The sequence below is a fragment of the Drosophila gunungcola genome, chromosome 3R (assembly GCF_025200985.1).
Source record: "Drosophila gunungcola strain Sukarami chromosome 3R, Dgunungcola_SK_2, whole genome shotgun sequence".
NCBI lineage: Eukaryota > Metazoa > Arthropoda > Insecta > Diptera > Drosophilidae > Drosophila > Drosophila gunungcola.
In genome coordinates, this window is record NC_069139.1 from 22,293,425 (window position 1) to 22,312,893 (window position 19,469).

The 19,469-nt window shown below is 43.8% G+C and overlaps 4 protein-coding genes across 4 annotated transcripts; 3 read left to right on the plus strand and 1 right to left on the minus strand.

The window, feature by feature from the left end:
* Positions 1-6,394: 6,394 nt before the first annotated feature.
* LOC128261686 (V-type proton ATPase subunit B) lies at positions 6,395-10,884 on the minus strand. Its single transcript, XM_052995490.1, has 4 exons — positions 10,724-10,884; positions 10,534-10,660; positions 7,608-8,869; positions 6,395-7,549 (listed from the first exon to the last, which is right to left on the minus strand). The coding sequence occupies exons 2-4, from the start codon at positions 10,604-10,606 to the stop codon at positions 7,412-7,414; spliced, it is 1,473 nt and encodes a 490-aa protein (XP_052851450.1). The 5' UTR covers positions 10,607-10,660; positions 10,724-10,884; the 3' UTR covers positions 6,395-7,411.
* Positions 10,885-11,373: 489 nt separating this feature from the next.
* LOC128266283 (sorting nexin-12) lies at positions 11,374-13,753 on the plus strand. The gene is made up of 3 exons (XM_053002688.1): positions 11,374-11,841; positions 12,160-12,255; positions 12,923-13,753. Exons 1-3 carry the CDS (start codon positions 11,665-11,667, stop codon positions 13,151-13,153), a joined length of 504 nt encoding a protein of 167 aa, XP_052858648.1. The 5' UTR covers positions 11,374-11,664; the 3' UTR covers positions 13,154-13,753.
* Positions 13,754-14,673: 920 nt separating this feature from the next.
* Positions 14,674-17,056, plus strand: LOC128263133 (CCR4-NOT transcription complex subunit 10). The gene is made up of 6 exons (XM_052997859.1): positions 14,674-14,847; positions 14,910-15,656; positions 15,714-16,041; positions 16,118-16,179; positions 16,234-16,584; positions 16,645-17,056. The coding sequence occupies exons 1-6, from the start codon at positions 14,759-14,761 to the stop codon at positions 16,967-16,969; spliced, it is 1,902 nt and encodes a 633-aa protein (XP_052853819.1). The 5' UTR covers positions 14,674-14,758; the 3' UTR covers positions 16,970-17,056.
* Positions 17,057-17,127: 71 nt separating this feature from the next.
* LOC128263151 (lipase 1-like) lies at positions 17,128-19,361 on the plus strand. The gene is made up of 3 exons (XM_052997894.1): positions 17,128-17,241; positions 17,289-17,984; positions 18,880-19,361. Exons 1-3 carry the CDS (start codon positions 17,128-17,130, stop codon positions 19,273-19,275), a joined length of 1,206 nt encoding a protein of 401 aa, XP_052853854.1. The 3' UTR covers positions 19,276-19,361.
* Positions 19,362-19,469: the final 108 nt, after the last annotated feature.

Below are 19,469 nucleotides of genomic sequence, written 5' to 3' on the forward strand. Positions count from 1 at the left end.
GTGGCCTTTGAAGGTCGCTGTCAGACCCACGAATGCAAAAAGGCGAAAAGGGTTCCCGGGATGTTTGACTAACTCGGACATTTATATGGTCCGGCGAAAAAAAATGTCTTTATTGCTTAACTGGGCAGCAAAAGGGGGGAAACAAATAAAGGGAAAACAATAGGAAAAGGATCATTGCAGGACGTTGTCCGAAAATAAAAAAGTGAAAATATAAAACAATAAATAAGGGAGGGCTTCATAAATATGCCAATGGCGGGCCATTAAAGCCGCCAGGCCGCTTTTACGAGCCCACAGTGCGCGGCTTTTGAGCAGCTCCTTCGCTCCTTTGCTCCCACGTGAACATTTTCATTTGCGCCTGGTTTCCATTTATGTATTTATGTGCATACTTAATGAATTTAATGTTTTATTAATGCGAGCACGTCGCTGGTGTTGTTGCTGTTGCTGTTGCTGTTGCCGCATGTGTCGGGCTCTTAAGTGACAAATAATTAACAGCACTTGTGCCGAAGGATCAGAAGGAGAAGTGGCCAGGCAGCAAGCAGCAAGCCCGGTGGAGCTGCCTGTCTATTTGAGTGAGTGTTCCATAATCTGTTTAATGTAATTTGCAATTTATATTAACCTATTGAAATTTCATTGGCTCAGGAGCGAGGGGAGTGAAATCTCCTGCCGCCTGGCAACTTCCGTTTCCGCTGCTGCCACGGAAGTAATTTGAAGGCGCGTATCTGGCACTTTTTTTTTTCCTGATCATTTTTAATATGTTTAATGGAAAACTCGGTTTCCTACGCCGGCTGTTTCGGCATCTTGCGGATGCGGATGCGGATACAGATGCGAATGCGGATGCGGATGTGGAGATGCGCGGATGAGTGAGCGCCTCGACAGCATCGATTTCTCCTGAGCATCAAGTGCATTATGAGCGTGATTTATTCATAACGGTGCGCGGCGAATGCAAATTTTCGACATGTAACTGCAATTTGCATACATTCTTGCCAATACAGAGGCCCCCAGACAGCTAAGCAAAAGTACGGCGCACTTAGGGGGGCGCCCGTAAAATATCTTATATAGAAATGGCTCACATGTAAGAAAAGACACCCCCGCACAGGCTGTCGCATAAACGAGTTTATGTTGCAAGTTAGTACGCGCAATTTGCAATTTGATGTTCGCTTCCGACCCCTTAAAACACCCCCCAAAAAACTCTCCGCTCCCCTCCCCTCCCCTCCCCACCAAACTCACAAGCTGTGTGTTACTTGCAGTTTCCGTGGAATATGTGTGGGTGCAAAGTAACTCGGCAATCCAAATTATGGTAATTTGGCAAGCTCGACTGCGTGTCTTTGAGCGTGCACTTAATCTAGTTTATGGCAGCGGATGGAGTGCCTTCAACTTGTGACTCCCAGTACGATACAACTCTTTAGGGGCCAGAGTTTTAATTCGGGAAAATGGTGCTGTCTGAGGGCGACGAGGGAAATGTAAACAGTGGCCGGCACTAAAGTGCGTACATTTCCCGGAAAAACCCAACCAACTTCCATTTGCTACACACAATCAAACCGTCATTGAGTCGCTGAAAACTCAATTGAAACTACCGAAATGCATTTGGCCAGCACTCTGCACACATCACGTATACGCCGCATGGGGCGCAGGGCACAAATGGTCGCACATGTCCGGGCAAAAACATGCACATTATAGGCAAAACAAAGGCCAAATGGCAAAAACGAGCTCGACACAAAAGCCAAAAATTGCATATCCTGGGTAGCCAAAAGAGAAACACGAGAAACACTAAAAACGAGATCCAGATTGACGTGACAATCCTCCACGCACACACAAACACACTTTCCAATAAAATGTGAAAAACCAAAAAGCTAACAAATGGAAACAGTAAATTGTTAAATAAATATTTATGTGCTGCAGAGGGACCATGCCCAATTCCGTATAATGTTTTTATTTTTTTAAAGACTTTTCTCACCGCCTCGTTGCGATTGTTTGCATTTACTTTTTCCATCAGCCTGGTTATTGAATTAAACACCCGCTGACACAAAGCAAATGTATTGCAAGCCCGGGCAAAGTCCGACCGAACAATGAATTAGCCCAGTGAATGCGGGGCTTTAAAGTCCGAGAAAATGGCCGAAAAAAGAGCCAGGAAAAGCCCTTTGATTTGCCAGCCTATGAGCCCAGCCCGACCCTTTTGCTTTGTGTCTTCGGGGCGGATGCGGAATGAAATGACGATGAGTGATAAGCAAAAGGGTCGCAATTAGTAGGTGTCCTGGCGTCCGGGCAGCCCGTTAATATCGAACTCGTCCGCTTTGATATTGGAGCACGTTCGGGCCCGGTAATCTGGGGATGCCATTAAATGCCAGGGGACGTCAACAATTGCCCTAGTTCGGATTGGTTTGTTCCCAGAAGTTTGGCCCCATCCGCCGAGCATTCGATACGCATGAAAATCAAACTACAATTAGGCTCAGAATCCGAAGACGGAAATCTGATTCGGAGCCGAAAAGCAGAGGAAAATGGCGGTAGAACACTTAAAAAAACTATCGACTAATGTCTTTAATAAATTAATTTAATCTTTGTATTTCCTTTTCCCCGTTTTACCCCAATTTAAACAACAAATATTTTATTATTTGCAAGAATTAAAAATAATTTATTGATATTTATGTTTCAAAATGAGAGTAAATTCTAAGAATTAATTTACAAAAAAAAGTATTAAATAAATTTTGAATAAATTGGTTTAGCTATTGTAAAATAAAAGTGTAAGGTATAATAAAAAACATTATAAAAATAAAGAAGAAAAGGTATTTGATTTAATGTATAACGTGTAGAGGCCTTATGTTCTCATGCTAAAATGCAGAGAGCTCTGAATTTAAAACTTCAAGAATAAGAAAATTGAAACATCAAGAACAAAACATTTTTTCGGGTGTAGTACTGGAAGCAGTCGCCCAGTGAGGCATTAAATGTCAGGGGGACACACGCACGACCAGTGCCATTTGGTCGGGGGACGAGGTTCCCATTTGTTTTTATGCTTATGCTGCAGAACGGCTGACCCACTAGTCGCCGGTCCAATTTACTCAATTCCGCCGCTGCTCGTCGGCCGTAACGCATCGAATTATCTGCGATCCGGGCTTAACTAAGTAGCAGGATAAATATCCTGCAGCGTCTGTCCGGCCGGGCAACTCCATCAAGCTGTTGGCGGCGGCGATTTGTTTAATATTTAATGCACAACAACAAGAAGACGACGACCGCCCGCTTTATAAAATATCGCCTTGGGGTCAGGCCAGACAAGTTTGTGGGCCTTCCTTGCCGACTCCTTTGTGTGATTTATTTAGTTAAGCTGTCCCAAATCCGAGCAATGCACAAATCCCCGGCGCACAAATTATGGAACCGACAGGCCGGTCGAAGTGCCAGCCAACTATTTCGTCCTCCCTTCGGGGGTAGGAGTGTGTGGAGCCTGTCCGTTTGTCTGGGCCCCATCTCTGCTCTCCTCCGGAGGACCTGTCACTTGGACTGTATCGAATGAGACGCACGAGCGAGCAGGCCAAGCCCGGATTCGGACCCGGACTCGGACCCGGACTCGGACCCGTCTCGACCCAGGTGACAGACGCTTGACACATGGGGGTCTCACACCCGGAACTTGGCCAAAGTGTTAAATCGGTCGGCACTCGGCCGGAAGGTGGACCGTTCTCCGTGTCCAAGGCAACTCCGGGGCCCATCAATTTAACAGCCACTCGGAGGTGGCATCGAAAACGACAGGATATGGGACTGCAGATGGAACTGGAGCTGGCACTCATTGCTAATGAGTTAATTAGATGATTTAGCTGCCGCATTTTCGGCGCCACTAGAGCACATTAATTATAAACCCGGCCGGAGGTGCTTATGAATGCCACACATTCACACACGAGCACCCGGTCTCTGGGGATGAACGGAGTCCTTGGCATTGCCGACTGATTGCTGCTGCTCATGTCTAATCCTGCACTCGAAAAAACCGTCGATATTGGGCAAATGTTTTTATAAGAAATAAAATTAAAATGAAAATAATTTAACTTCAAGTTGTAATTAACACATCAAAAAAATGTAGTATTAATTGAATACTAAATAGTCTTACCCCAATACTTTTTAGTTTCATTTCGATGCCGAAGAGTCTAAAACCGTCTTATTTTTAAGCCTTTTAAGTTCGATTTTGACACTTTCGCGGTTTCAATTAAATACTGATCTTATTGAGACATTTTTCATACCCAATAGTTTAAAATTCATGTAACAATATTTTAGTTTCTATGACAATTTATTTTTAAGTTTAAGGCATCCCTCTTAGGTTTATGCATTTAATGCAAGATTATCTACCAAAATGTAATAGCTAGAGATATAAATTGCTTATGAACGTTTCTCTTCTTAATTAGGGTTTAACATTTTTAACTTGGTATTTATTGATATAAAATAATAATTTAAAACAAGAATTAAGCTTTGTTTTCTTGTTTAACTTTTTGAAAGTCTTCAATGTTAAGAACTCTTCTTGAATTTAAAATACTATGTATTACCCTTTTAAAGAACTGTCAATTCTTTTGAGTGAGCTTGTGGTTGGCTCATTAAAATCCGCATTCAAGCGCTTGGCAAACGCGTATTAACGAACCCTTTGCGCGGGTTCATTAATCGCACCGATTTCGTGGCCACAACCGCATCCTGCCCCCAAAGACGACATCTTGGGAGGCTGCCAGCTGTCTAAGTGGCTTGGGTACTGCCGCATAAATCGACCGGAAACGAGGCAACCAATGGATGGATGGGCTAGGAGGGCCGAGGAGACCGAGGAGGACCAGGAGGGACAGTGTCTGCCAAGTGGGCCGCGTTCGCATTGACCATGACCGTGAACTTTGACGAGCTGGGCCTGGACCTGGTCCTGGGCCCCCTAATGATGCCAGACAAACGACTCGAAATGAGCTCACACCGGGACTGCATCCTGCGTCTCGACTGGCCTCGTCTCGTCTCGTCTTCCGCCCCCACTCGAGCCATAGCTTTTGACATTGGCCATCAGTAGCCTTGTCATGAGCCCACTGTGCTGCAATCTAGATACAGATGAGAATCCTTTGCGCAATGGGTGGCCAATTGTCGCAGATAGCCTTGCTGTTGCCTATGCATTCCGGCGTTTTTAAGCCGCTTAAATTGCAGCCAGCTAAGCAGCTTTGTACTTCAACTAAAGGCACCCAGTCGAGCATCGCTTTGATTACTGGAAATTAAACCCAAAAAACACAAAAAAAAAAAAACAAAAAGGGAATGTCCAAGCAATTGGCCCAAACTTTGGCGTTGTGTTGATCATTTTTTGTTGAGGCGAAGAAAGTTTTGTTTGGTGTACTCTCAGCCAGTGGGGGTTTTTTACACCATCAAACCACTGGCGTCAACCGAATTGTTAACTTCATTTAGAACTCATTAAAAACTTTGACATAATTGCATAAATTTGCAAAGTCAATGGGAAACTTGCCCACGACCAAAGCCTCATCGTGTCCAGCGCTCTTAAGTGGTGGGTGGAGGTTGGGTGGTGCCTTAAGGAGTGGATGTAGGATTCTGGAATTACCACTTGGTCACGTGAAGGACGAGTCTCTTGGGATTAGTTTATATTAACCATCTCATTATAAGCTTTGAGATAACAGTTATTATAAAATTTAACATTTAATATCATATTGTGTCTATCTATTGCAATATACGTTTGAAAATTATCGGCTTGAAAAGATTTGCTAAAACTGCTATAAAAAACAAAAAAGAAAGTCTCATAAAAAAATATCTATATAATAATATAAAAATATCCTTAAAGATGCACTTATTTTGGAAAATATAAAAAAATGGCCAAAGCTAGATGGCTGGCTTTTTGGACTTAAGTTATTTTTTTGATTATGTTCCTAAGTATTTATCGTAACCTCATCTTAATACCATTTTTCCGCAAAACAAAGGAATTTTCTTTCTGTGTGCGAAAAGTAAATATTTCTTTTAACACATTTTTTGCACTCATTGTTATTAAAAATTGTAAGCATCAAAATTTTCTTATAAATTTAAACGAAGAATTTAAATAATTAACTTGCCAAATAACAAGTACATTTTTTCTGCATTCTTTTAAAGTTATCAGTTCTAACCAATAACAATAACAATAACAATACATAACCACTGTAAATAAAAGCTTTCGATAAGTCAATAAACTCAAATAGAACTAAAAAGCAACTGAAGCTTTCAGTTCTGCTAAAATCAACAGTGAAGCATATACAAGAATGTTAAAAGAATGTAAAAACGTATGCATCGCTTCAGCAGTCAACTTTAATTGATTTTCAAGACAAAATAAAAATTTCATATAAAACCGAATCAGAACAAGTTAAATTCTCAAATCACCCCAATTCGATTTGAAATGACCACACTTGAAATAAACATTAATGACTTTATTTAACATGATTTGGTGTGTAGTTTATTCATCATTTAAATGTTCTATAATTTATACATATACATGAACTATTTAGTTTCTTTAAATACATATTATTTCAACATTTATTGTTTCGGCATGTGTTCATGATTATTAAGTTTTCGTTGCTGAAATGATTGGGCCGTATCATAGAACATTTCCCCTTTCACTCTTGTGACCAGATACAACAAACAAATATTTATTAATTTATGCAACTTTATGTAATATTCATTAATTTAGAGACAAAGAAACAAACAGTATTTCATAGATCTTTATACTTTTTGTAGATTTCCACATTTAAAACATTATTTGCATTAAAGCATTGTTTTTGCACTTAATATTCCATTGTTTAGTTGAGTTGCTGTACAAATTGTTCACAAGGTTTTGGTGCAGGGACGGGGGCGGGGGCGGTACGGAAAATAGGGGCTGGGGGAGTGTTTAATACTTGTGCGAACTGGTGAAACGTCTAACGTAAGAACGAAAAATAAACGGGAGAGCAAACGATAGTAACACAAATAGGCGATTGTTAATTTTTGTTGGAATGCTACGATTCTTTATGCGAAAATGATTAGACAAATTATGAACAATTCAAAGAGCACACACTTAAAACCTAACAAAAATAGTAAACTTTAACAAATGAAATTAGACGACAGTGTGTTGGCGGGAGTAACGACAATCATTAAGCAATTCAATTTATGTACATTGCAAGACGGGACTTCAATACTAAAACACACTTTAGAGTAGGTTTGCTCGCTTGGACGATATTTAACTAGTTATTGTTTTGGCTACGCTGGGGCGCTCCGAGATACACAAACCCAGGCTCTCAACGTAGGTTAGATATTTTGTGGTTGTATTGTGGTTTATGTATATATAGACGCATACACAGCGGGATATTGCAGGAGGTGGAGACGCGCCGCACGATGCGCCGCCGCCAGCTTAAATTATGAATGAAACAAAATTTTGGACAAAAATCAAAAACAAAACAATAAACAGGATCTAATGGCGCGAGTCCCTAGGGTAGAATTCGGCCAGGATGGAGGCCGGGATACGCTTGAGCATCTCCTTGGGGAAGATACGCAGCAGCTGCCAGCCGATGTCCAGGGATTCGAAGACAGTGCGGTTCTCGTAGTTGCCCTGCAAATAAGCGTACGATTTAAATCCAGTCAACAAATATACACTGCTGCGAACTCACCTGCGAGATGAAGTTCTTCTCGAACTTGGTCAAGAACTCCAGATACAGCAGATCGTCGGGCGTCAGGGCCTCCTCTCCCACCACGGCCTTCATGGCCTGCACGTCCTTGCCGATGGCGTAGCAAGCGTACAGCTGGTTGGACACGTCAGAGTGATCCTTGCGAGTCATGCCCTCGCCGATGGCGGACTTCATCAGACGCGACAGCGACGGCAGCACGTTGACTGGTGGGTAGATCTGTCTGTTGTGCAGCTGACGGTCGACGTAGATCTGGCCCTCGGTAATGTAGCCGGTCAAATCGGGAATGGGATGGGTAATATCGTCGTTGGGCATAGTCAGAATGGGGATCTGGGTGATGGAGCCGTTGCGACCCTCCACACGACCGGCGCGCTCGTAGATGGTGGCCAAATCGGTGTACATGTAACCGGGGAAACCACGACGGCCGGGCACCTCCTCACGGGCGGCGGACACCTCACGCAGGGCCTCGGCGTACGAGGACATGTCGGTAAGGATGACCAGCACGTGCTTCTCGCACTGGTAGGCCAAGAATTCGGCGGCTGTCAGAGCCAGACGGGGAGTGATGATACGCTCGATGGTCGGATCGTTGGCCAAGTTCAAGAACAGGCACACGTTCTCCATGGAGCCATTCTCCTCGAAGTCCTGCTTGAAGAAGCGGGCCGTCTCCATGTTCACACCCATAGCGGCGAACACGATGGCGAAGTTGTCGGTGTGGTCATCCAGCACGGACTTGCCGGGCAGCTTGACGAGACCGGCCTGACGACAGATCTGGGCGGCGATTTCGTTGTGGGGCAGACCGGCGGCGGAGAAGATGGGGATCTTCTGGCCACGGGCAATCGAGTTCATCACATCGATGGCCGAGATACCGGTCTGGATCATCTCCTCGGGGTAGATACGCGACCAGGGGTTGATGGGCTGGCCCTGGATGTCCAGGAAGTCCTCGGCCAGGATTGGGGGTCCCTTGTCGATGGGCTTGCCGGATCCGTTGAACACACGGCCCAACATGTCCTCGGACACGGGCGTGCGCAGAATGTCGCCGGTGAACTCGCAGAGCGTGTTCTTGGCATCGATGCCCGAGGTGCCCTCGAACACCTGCACCACGGCCTTGGAGCCGCTCACCTCGAGCACCTGGCCGGAGCGCACGGTGCCGTCAGCCAGGCGCAGCTGCACGATCTCGGCGAACTTGGGGAACTTGACCTCATCGAGGATGACAAGGGGACCGTTCACACCGGACACCGTCTTGTAGGCTGTGGTACAAAAGAGGTTCAGAGATTATTAAGCATGTTTTTAAAATTATTGAATATGTATGATTAAGTGGGATCATGTGACTTTGTATCTTCTGGACGATTTTAAAGTCTTTAATTAGAAAAAAAAGATAGCCATGTTTTCTTAGATTCTGATACAAAATCGAAGTTTTATTTTTCTACTATTACGAAATGTAAATGATATTTTATTAATTAAACGTTTCTTTACGAAGTTTGTTAGCTTATGGAATTTACATAGGTATTTTATTTGCAACTTTGGATATTTAAATAAATATTTGACCTTGTGTGCAATTCTTATTAGAGGCAGGTATTTGGTGCAAATAAAACGAATAACCAGGCTAAACAAAGATATGAATTTTTGTGAAGGATTTAAAGAAAATAGGAAACAAAAAATTATCCCCTACCAATCCTTTTTTTGGTTACCTTACTTTTACATTCAACAAAGGTTCTTCATATTCATATTTTTCAACACAAATTTCATTAAACCCCTCGGAAATAAAAACCGGTTTTAGCTTTTGCTGTTTCATAACAATGATCAATGAGTGATGAATTGAATCACTGAAATAATCATAAAATAGGGACTTTTTTTGTAAAAGCAAATTGTGTTTTTTTTTTTTCATTTGAAAATAATAAACTAGAACTTCACTTCAAATGAAGTGTAATTATCTCATTTTAATAACTTTTTCTATTGTACTAAATTTGTGTTAAAACGAATTCTTAAATAGTTTATATTCATTTGTAGCACACTGCTTTCCTTAGCTTTCAACTATACTTAGTTACAACAAATAACACGAGTCGCGCAATGCTCACATGAAAGTAAGAATCTGATAAGAAAGCAAACGTCAAAAGACAAGTGTGGGTGCGAGGGAGAGGAAAAATTATGTCAGCTGACTGTCTAACTGGTTTTTAGCCCTTGCCACGAGCTGCAGTGGAAATCTTATAAGAAATAGATAGCAAAAGGGTAATGCAAAATGCAGGGCCAGATAAAGTGTAAAAAACAAGCTACTCGAACTGCAAAATCACGTAAGCTTTTGTTTTTTTTACTGGCTTTTTTATGCAACTTTTTTTTCTGAAAAATAATAGTGCTTTTGATTATTTGGCTATCACTTAAAGTGATACTACGATTACAGCTACTCTATAAAATATAAATGTCTAAATATTTAAAATTGAATAATAATTGGATTGACACCCTCCATAAATAGTAGTTAAAATCCGGGGGAAATTGACGGCCTATCGCCCATTTTGCCACCCACCCCGTTCGCAGTCAGGTGCCTTTGAATGTGCGCTCTGAATGGCAAAAGCAAACAGCTGAGCAGCGAACGGTCATGTGACGGCGAAAATTTTCAATAAGCGTTAACCATGATAATAGGGGTGCTCCACGGGACTGTCTAATAAACTTGAGATCTGTTCAGCACTATTTTGCTCACTATTTCAATCAATTAGCTTGTTATCCGAAAAATTCCCTGTGTTTTAGTGGGTGTCGCAAGAACCTATTGATTTTTTCTCTGCTCCGCCTCACACCAGATTCGTGCAAACTGTCATGGCGGACTTTTAGCTTTTTCTTTCGTTTTATCTGGCACTTAATTACGCTTCGAATGCATTTCTCAACGTTTTCACTTATTGGAAAATTCCGAAAGTTTACTCACTCAAGCGGGGCTGGGAGATAAAGTCCCGGGAGACGGCGAGGACATGTTCCCGCTGGGCTTGTTGGGCGTTCATCTTGGATAGACTTTTTTTGCGCCTCTACCTTGAAAGTGCACTGCAAATTTCGAGCTGCAAATAGTAATAACTGTTTAGCACTATGGTGTTTTGTAAGCGACGACGGTGGGCACGTACAATTTTTCAGCTACGAAACAGTACTGAGCGACACACACGCAAAATTTTGGCCTGCGAAGTCGTTGCGAGTACGATGAAAAATTACCCTGGAACTGAAAAGTATTGCTGAATCTGAATCTGCTGTGACGTCACGTGCCGTCACATGACCCGCCAGGCGCTTGGGATTTTAAAGTGCGCAGCTTACCAACACTGCCACTGCGCATAGTGCAGCCCTGCGTTCGTTATAGAGGTGGAGAAACATTGATATATGCGGACACCGATGTTTTATGGCGGAAAACATCAATGTCTTATCGAAGTTTAAATAAAAATTATTAAAACAATAGATTTAGTTTTTCATGTGTTAGTAGTTTAGAAGTTGTTCTTAAAACATAATCAAACGCAGTTTTAATTGATAACAATAATAATTAAATTAAATAATTCTTGCAGAAAAGTTTGCCTTATAAACATTTTGCGGGTACAAAAAATATAAAAATATGTGGTTACTTAACTAAGTTAAAACGTTCGATTAATAGATACATTTTTGTTTTTGTTTAACTTCCTTAATCTGTATAACTTAAAAATTAGATTCGGAAACATCAAATTGCATTTTAGGGATGGAAAAACATCGATAATGCCCTGCCCAACATCGATATAGCCGATGTAATGAAACATCGATGACTTCGATGTTATATCGATGTTTCTCCACCTTTAGAAAGTTTTTTAATGGAACAATTTTAATTAAATTATAATAGTTGTTTACACGCTGCGGCCGTTGGGAACCCCCAGAAAATCGAGTGTAACGTAGAGCAACCAAAAGAGAGAAACACAACAGAGGGGGATCGAATACAAGGAGCCATCGACAACGAACACAAAGAACTGCACAGAGTGCAAAACCCGTTTCTTGCATCCGATAAAAGGGGCGTCTATATCTCTGCCGATCCGGAGCCCCTGGCATTACCACTATGATGGTTGAGTCCGATGGAACCGCCGACGCCACCCGCCGCTTGAATGTGAAGAAACAAACGCTGGACGATGCCTACGCCGTGCCCGCCAACTTCCTGGAGATCGACGTGGTCAATCCGCTGACCACCATGGCGGCGGGCAAGAAGCGCTACACGGACTACGAGGTCCGGATGCGGGTGAGTGATCTTCAATGGGGCGTTCCATCCAAAGCTGCCCCGAAAACCAATGATAATCGCTGGAATTCGTGTCGTCCACACATACGTGCTACTTTGTCTTGCTTTGCGTACGAGTACTAAAGTGTCTGTACGTGTGTGTGTGTGTGTGTGCGGGCGATACGCCTATAAAGCGAACCGGGCGATAAACATTAGTCACAAGTGCAGGGGGCAGTGATTCGGGATTTGATTCACGGAAACCCGGCATGCGGGCGCCTCACCTAAGTCCTAGTCCCCCCAAAAAACTACCATTAAATCCAATTAACCATTCCTGCATTCCAGACCAATCTGCCCGTGTTCAAGGTGAAGGAGTCCAGCGTGCGAAGGCGCTACAGCGATTTCGAGTGGCTACGAAATGAACTGGAGCGGGACAGCAAGGTAGGATGACCAGGAAAACATCCGGAGTGCCTCAGTTTTCACTTTTACATGGTTAGTGGATTTCTGCTTGAGTTGTGAGCTGTTTTCGGCCACAGTTATCAAACAGATCTCTACAGAGTTCAAGAGCTCTGCCCAAATCACAGGGTCTAAAAATATTTTGTAAATGAAGACCACATTATCGAAATCGTATTTATCAAAAAGAAGTCTTGAGTTTAAAAGTTTGCGGACCCTTATTTAACAGAATTTACTAGATAGTTAAAGAAATCTTTCTATCTGATCGCAGTCATTATCATATAATTTCAACAGCTGATAGCCTACCCATCTATAACTCATTTTCACTACTTGATGAAATTAGTACTAATATTCAAACACTCCTGTGACTGTGATTTTTTCGCTGATGTTAGAGCCACTCGTTTATAGTACAACGTCCCCAAGTAAAATCGATTTATACATAAAGTTGTAAAAACAATAGGGTAAAACACAAATAGACGAAACACTTGAAACAAAATTAGATTTATTTCTGTGGTGACTTAAAGTGTCATTACTTATCTCTAAGAAACCCCTCCCGTAGTTACGGCAGTATGAATTTCGACACTATCTGTGAAAGTGAAAACGGAAGCTCCGATGTACGCATCAACATTATTTAATCAAATAAATATTCCCGCAGATCGTAGTGCCCCCACTCCCGGGAAAAGCCTGGAAGCGCCAGATGCCCTTCCGCGGCGACGAGGGGATCTTCGACGAGAGCTTCATTGAGGAGCGGCGCAAGGGACTGGAGGGCTTTATCAACAAGATAGCCGGACATCCGCTGGCGCAGAACGAGCGCTGCCTGCACATGTTCCTGCAGGAGAACGTCATCGATAAGAACTACGTGCCCGGCAAGATTCGCAACACATAAGCAGCGAGTCAGGAGCAATCGAAACCCATAACCTAGCAATGCAATGAAGCAAAAACTCGAACGAACAAACCCGCTACGAAGTCTTTAGGGAAGCCGTGTGAATGTGTGTGCTTGGCCAGATTGGAGGAGGAGCAGAGGAGCGAGGGTGGAGTAGAAGGGATGTGTTTATTAAGCGACGCGATGCCAGGCGGATGTGCTGCTGCTCAGTTAATGTTGAGCCCCTCTCACCCCCCGGGGACTAGTTAAAACCAGCATTGGGAATTTTTAATGCTAAATTCAAGTTTATATGGTATACATAACAATATACATACATATATATTATATACAATACAGATATTTACGAATAGTGTACATAAGACATGCCTACCACGCCCCTCGCTAAATGAGTCTCGGAAGTGGGAGCTGTCCCTCCCCCGTTTTCCCTATCCTAAGTTTCTGCGTTTTGACCCATTGCAGCGGTAATGAAGCAGCAAATAAATAAGGGAGCTATCCTGACCCCGAAATCCGATCCCTTTAAATGTATGCAAATTATTGAATATTTTGAAACAGATTAGTGAATAATATTGTACTTCGAATCAAATTAAAATAATTAAAAAACAAGCGACTGCTGATATTATTTGCACAGTGCGCGGGGTGGATATAAAGCTTTATCAACTTAAAGTGCAAAAATGCAAATATTCCGATATGAGTCAACAGCTTGGTCAATCTCCAGAATTCTCCTGATGGACACAAAGCGCTTTTGCATTGGGTTTCTTGTTTACAATGTTTTCTTTGGGGGAGTGATTTTTAATTGGCAATAAGGTTAAAGAAAATATTAGGAAAACATTTCGCAACCAATTTGTCTATACAAATGTTTTTTCGTAATCGACTCCTACAAAACAAATATATTTTACAGACAAATATAATTTTAAGACAGTTACTGTATACAGTTCTCAACAGACACAATAGCGAAAGTATTTGTATTTATTGAAGAATAAGCTAAAGCTTTTCCATTAGATAAACAAGAAATACAAACTACTCATTTAAAATTAAAGATGTTTAAAAGGATTTGGGTTAACAGGTAATTGAAGCAAGGACTTTAGATGGCGAGGAGGCTATTAATATTTCACAATATTAATGTGTAAAATGGGAATACCGTTTATTTTTGAATTGCCGCCGCAAATCGAGTTGAGAAAAAATATATAAAATTAGGCGACCAACAGTTATATAAAAGTCATTGATTCATTATAATCATTTATATCCAATATAATTTGGATAGCAATGGTTTGATTGCAATTTTAAGTTGTTGATCAAACAGTTACAAAAAATGAATTAAAGTATTTCACATTTTTTTTTAATATGTGTTTGTTTGTTTTTAAGATTATATATTTATTTTGATATTTAAATATATTTTTAATGAAGCAGATGTATTAAGGAAAACATTTAAGAGAAATTACAATTTTTTTTAAAACAAAATAAGGTACCGCCAACTCTTCTTCTTTAACTGTGATTTCCTCTGAGCGACACTTTCCAGCACTGATTCCGTGGTAGCACACGCGCTTCCCAACACCAGCAAAGTGTCAGCGATTAATCGGAGTTGGTTTTTTGTTTTTATTTATTTTTGGCATGGACTCGGCGGATTCTCCCACCAAAACGCAGGCCGGCGAGGACGAGAACTACAGTCTGCTGTGCCAGGCGCACGAGGAGTTCAACAAGTGAGTGGACACATGGCATACGCCGGGAATGGCACCCGTAACCGCTTTTCTGCTCCTTTCAGCTCGGAGTTCGATCGCTGCTTGGAGCTGCTCCAGGAGCTGGAGACGCTGGGCGAGAGCAGTGGTCCCGTCCTGCGGCACAACCGGGCGGTGGTCAGCTACCACAAGACGGGCTGCACCCAGCACGCCGACCTGCTGAAGGAGCTGGAGGCCCTTACCGATGCCCCGGGAGAGGCGTCCGGCAGTCTGAGCCTCAAGCAAGGAGCCGCCACCGCCACAGTGGCCCGGTATAACAGGGCGGTCATCTACTACCACCGCCACATGTTCGGCACGGCGCTGGAGAAGCTGGTGCCTCTGGTGGCTCGACTGGAGGCCCTGGAGAAGGCCATGGCGGCGCTGGTGGCCACGCTGCAGCTACAGCTTCTGCTGGCCACCAATCAGCTGAACCGTGCCGAGGCCTTTCTGGACTACTTGCAGTACAAGCTCAACCTGGTGGCCACTGCGCCCAGCAGCCATCCCACCGAGGAGCCGGCTGGCAGCGCCACAGCTTCTCCGCAGGCGGCCACGCCCAGCACAGTGGTGGCCACGCCAGTTGGAACTTCTGTGGAGGGGGCAGTGGCCGGTCTGGGCGGCAGTCTGCAGCTTCTGCAGCTCATCACACTCGTCCTGAACCGCAAGCCGGTGGTCATCCAGGAGGATGGCACGCCCGAGTACGCTGCTCTGAAGGCACAGCAGTACTACATCATGAAGGACTTCCAGATGGCGGCCAAGCAGCTGATGCGCATCAACAACGAATGCACACAGGCTGGGTGAGCATTAGTTGTGTATTTGACACTTAAGAAAGGCTAATTGTATTGTCTCCACAGCAATGTGACCCCTCAGTTGAGCACGTGCATCGCAAACAACATGGGAGTGATTCACCTGAGAGTTCGACACTATGCCATCGCCGCCAAGTTCTTTCAAAATGCGCTCAATTTTGACCAGCAGCTGGCGCGGAATCTGCGCCAGAGCACACTGCAAACTATGAGCTCGGCACGCTCCTGCGAGATCCTCTACAACCTGGGCGTGGCCATGCTGCACCTGCGCCGTCCCAAGGAGGCCTTCCAGTGCTTCCTGGTGCCCGTCAAGCAGTTCCACAGCAATCCGCGTCTTTGGTTGCGCATGGCTGAGGCGTGCATTATGGAGCACGAGGCGGTGAGTTGATAAATACTTTAATTGATGTTATGAAAGCAAGAAATAATTGACCTACAATTATATAATCTTTATATAGAAACTAGTGGAGGAGGATCGTCAGTCGCAGGCAGGAGCCACGCCCTCGACTAAGCCATATGCGTGAGTGCTCTATAGTGACTCTTAATCTTAATAACTCCACAACTTTAATCATAGTCCCCAGTCCGCTGGAGTGCCTGAGCCCACACTGGAGTTCGCCGCATTGTGCCTACGCAGCGCCCTGACCCTTACGCAGCACTACAGGACCAAGTTTCACATGTCGGCGGTCCCCTCGGAGGATGTGGAGGCTCCCGAACCGAAGGATCCAACTCAGGAGTCGTGGCGTCATCTGCAAGACAATAACTTCTGCAATCCCTCGAAGCCAGTTAGCCTGGAGTCGTTGGAGAACATGCTAGCTGCCATTTATGCGGCGCACAGCTTCGTTTCCCTGCGTCTGGGCGACCATGTGACCGCTTTGGAGATGGCGGAACAGCTGCTGGCCTGCGAACGTCTCTCCGATGCACACAAGTATTATGCATTTGCTTATAAATCCGATTGGAGGTGCCTGAACGCCTTTCCTGCTTTCAGATTACTGGGTCACATGTACGCCGGAGAGGCGCTGATGCTGATGGACAAAGCAGCCGAGGCACGCGACCATCTGGACCCCACCTTCGTGGGCACACTGAACGCTTTCGACTTTGAGACGCGTGACTGGCAGCTAAAGTCGGTGGACGCTGCCCAGAACGTGGTGCGGTACAATCTGGCAGTGGCCCTGGCTCTGCAGAACGACCTGCCCCAAGCAAAATCCCTCCTGGCCAACTTAAACCACTCGCTGGTGGGCGGCAAGGCGCTGGCCCTGCGACGCTTCATAGACCTAAAGATGGGCCCCGTTCCCGCCGGGACGCCCAGTTAGACAACAAATTATGTAAATAACTAGACGGAATCAAAGTACGAGAATGGAATGTGAAGTGTAAATACAGAAAAGTCCTTGATCGAAAAAGATTATTTATTTGCCAAATACTTAGCTTTAAACTGTAACCTCTCCACTTAGCTGTGTAATTTTAAAATTAGATGCACTCTATGGACCTATTCCATGAGAGTATTAAGTTATTCTTTCCCCAGATGCAGCAATTAACGCTTGTGATTCTATGTGCCTGGCTTGACATTGCCAGCGGAGTAACAACCGTAAGTAAATTGCAACCAGTGCTTAATCCTTAATCCTCTTTTCCAAGGCGGACATTATAGCCTCGCACAACTATCCGGTGGAGATACACACTGTGCTCACCAGAGATGGGTACTTACTCAATGCCTTTCGCATACCGACCTCGATGTTTTGCCTGCAGTCAGGACCAAAGCCAGCTGTTCTCTTCCAGCACGGAATGACTGCCTCGTCGGACATTTTCCTGGTGAACGGACCACGGGATGCACTGCCCTTCATGTTGGCCGATGCCTGCTTCGACGTGTGGCTAAGCAACTCGCGGGGCACCCGCTACTCCCGACGCCACGTCTCGCTGGATCCCGGCGACCAAGCGTTCTGGCGCTTCAGCTGGCACGAGATCGGAACGGAGGACGTGGCCGCCACGATAGACTACATCCTGGCCAGCACGGGCCAGAGAGCGCTGCACTACGTGGGCCATTCGCAGGGCTGCACCACGCTGGTGGTGCTCCTCAGCATGCGGCCGGAGTACAATCAGCTGGTCAAGACCGCCATTCTGCTGGCTCCGGCTGTCTTCATGCGCCACACGTCCACGCTGGGACAGACCCTGTTCAGGAACTTTATCATGCTGCTGCCCGACAGCGAGTTCATGTTCCACGACAGGATTTTGAACGGCATCATCGGGTCCATGTGTGGGCGGTTTGCTCTAAGGGTGCTGTGCTCAGCCTTATTTATGCTCACCAACGGAGCGGTTTCCGTCCACCTGAACAGAGTGAGTACTGGAAAATGTGATAGAAAATGAACTTTCAGTAGTTTGGTACATATTGGAGCCCTGCTTCAGTGCACTTGAATTGAGTAGCAGGTAATGTTTGGAAAATAGAGTTTTAGAGTTCGATTTCACTCGCTTTAAAATGAAAAACAAGAAAGTAAGACTTATCTGTTGCAAAAAAAAAAATTAGTCTTTTAAACATCTTAATTTAGATTTATGTGCGTATATGTTAAAAAACATTGAAGCCATAATGATTTTCGGCTAGGATATTCGATCGTTTCTATGGCTGCTATATGATTTGAATAAAGATAAAAGCGTAATTCTGAATTTTTAAGCCATTACTATGTCGAAAAAAATTAAAAAATAAAAATTCAAAATTAGCTAAGTTATCATTTAAATATATATATTTTTTTAATATTCCGATTGTTCCCATAGGAAAAAAACAAAAGTTATAATTTCGTTTCCTTTTTTTTTGGCCGATTGTGGGGAGCTATAAGTTATAGTCGTCCGATCTGACTTCTTCCGACTTATGTTCGACCTGCAACAGATAGCTTTAAAACTGGGAGATTAGTTTAGTTATTACAGTGATGTTGATCTAGAATATATATACTTTATAGGGTCGGAACTGTGCTGCAAACTTCTGGCTGAAATTATAATATTCTCTGCAAGGGTATAACTAGTAAGTGTTCATAAAAGATCATAGGATCCAAAAACTAAGTAAATAAGTGGTCACAAGCCAAGTGATTCCGTTGTGTTGGTTGAAGTATAAGGTAATGCCTTGTTAATAATGTGTATGGCTACAGAAGATTCTTAAAGAAATAACAATCAAATAAGTAATAAGACAGGAATCTCCCGAGTATTTGGGGCATAGGAAGCTTAAAAATACATGAATTTTCAGAGTGTAATTCCTTTGATTGTGGCCACACACCCGGCGGGCATCTCCTCGCGCCAGCCCAAGCACTTCATCCAGCTCACGGACAGCGGAATGTTCAGGATGTTCGACTATGGGACCCTGGCGAACTTGAAGATCTACAGGAGTGCAGCTCCTCCCGACTACCCGCTGCATAACGTCCGTCCCCTGACCCCGGTGCACATATTCTACAGTGACAGGGACTCATCCACCAGCAAGGAGGATGTTCTGAATTTTGCCAGCAAGTTGCCCGAGGCTGTGATGCACCGCATCAAGGAAACGTCCTGGCACCACATGGACTTCCTGCACGCTATGAGCGTCGCTGAAGTGATCAACAAACCGATTATCAGAATTTTCGAACAGTTTGATCAACTTAACCCATGAGCGCTTGTAAATTTCCTTATAAACATTCGTGCATTTCCTGTTGTTTATCTGTTCTTTGAGTTTTGGGGAAATAAAGTTTAATGCAATATAGAAATGCTTTAATCTGTAATTATGTTCAAAGTTATTTATGCTTATTCCTTTAGCGATATGTACAGCAATTAATTTTTGCACTTTCTTTTACGCTTCCGTTCCTT

Bases quoted from the DNA above. Each gene is read 5' to 3' on its own strand.
- LOC128261686 (XM_052995490.1), bottom strand. From the start codon at position 10,606: ATGAACGCCCAACAAGCCCAGCGGGAACATGTCCTCGCCGTCTCCCGG. The intron at 8,870-10,533 runs GTGAGTAAACTT...TTTGTACCACAG, and splicing joins TATCTCCCAGCCCCGCTTGA to CCTACAAGACGGTGTCCGGT. The intron at 7,550-7,607 runs GTGAGTTCGCAG...GCTTATTTGCAG, and splicing joins AGAAGAACTTCATCTCGCAG to GGCAACTACGAGAACCGCAC.
- LOC128263133 (XM_052997859.1), top strand. From the start codon at position 14,759: ATGGACTCGGCGGATTCTCCCACCAAAACGCAGGCCGGCGAGGACGAG. The intron at 16,042-16,117 runs GTGAGTTGATAA...ATCTTTATATAG, and splicing joins GCATTATGGAGCACGAGGCG to AAACTAGTGGAGGAGGATCG. The intron at 16,585-16,644 runs GTATTATGCATT...TCCTGCTTTCAG, and splicing joins CGTCTCTCCGATGCACACAA to ATTACTGGGTCACATGTACG.
- LOC128263151 (XM_052997894.1), top strand. From the start codon at position 17,128: ATGCACTCTATGGACCTATTCCATGAGAGTATTAAGTTATTCTTTCCC. The intron at 17,242-17,288 runs GTAAGTAAATTG...CTCTTTTCCAAG, and splicing joins TTGCCAGCGGAGTAACAACC to GCGGACATTATAGCCTCGCA. The intron at 17,985-18,879 runs GTGAGTACTGGA...ATGAATTTTCAG, and splicing joins TTTCCGTCCACCTGAACAGA to AGTGTAATTCCTTTGATTGT.
- LOC128266283 (XM_053002688.1), top strand. From the start codon at position 11,665: ATGATGGTTGAGTCCGATGGAACCGCCGACGCCACCCGCCGCTTGAAT. The intron at 11,842-12,159 runs GTGAGTGATCTT...CCTGCATTCCAG, and splicing joins ACTACGAGGTCCGGATGCGG to ACCAATCTGCCCGTGTTCAA. The intron at 12,256-12,922 runs GTAGGATGACCA...ATATTCCCGCAG, and splicing joins AACTGGAGCGGGACAGCAAG to ATCGTAGTGCCCCCACTCCC.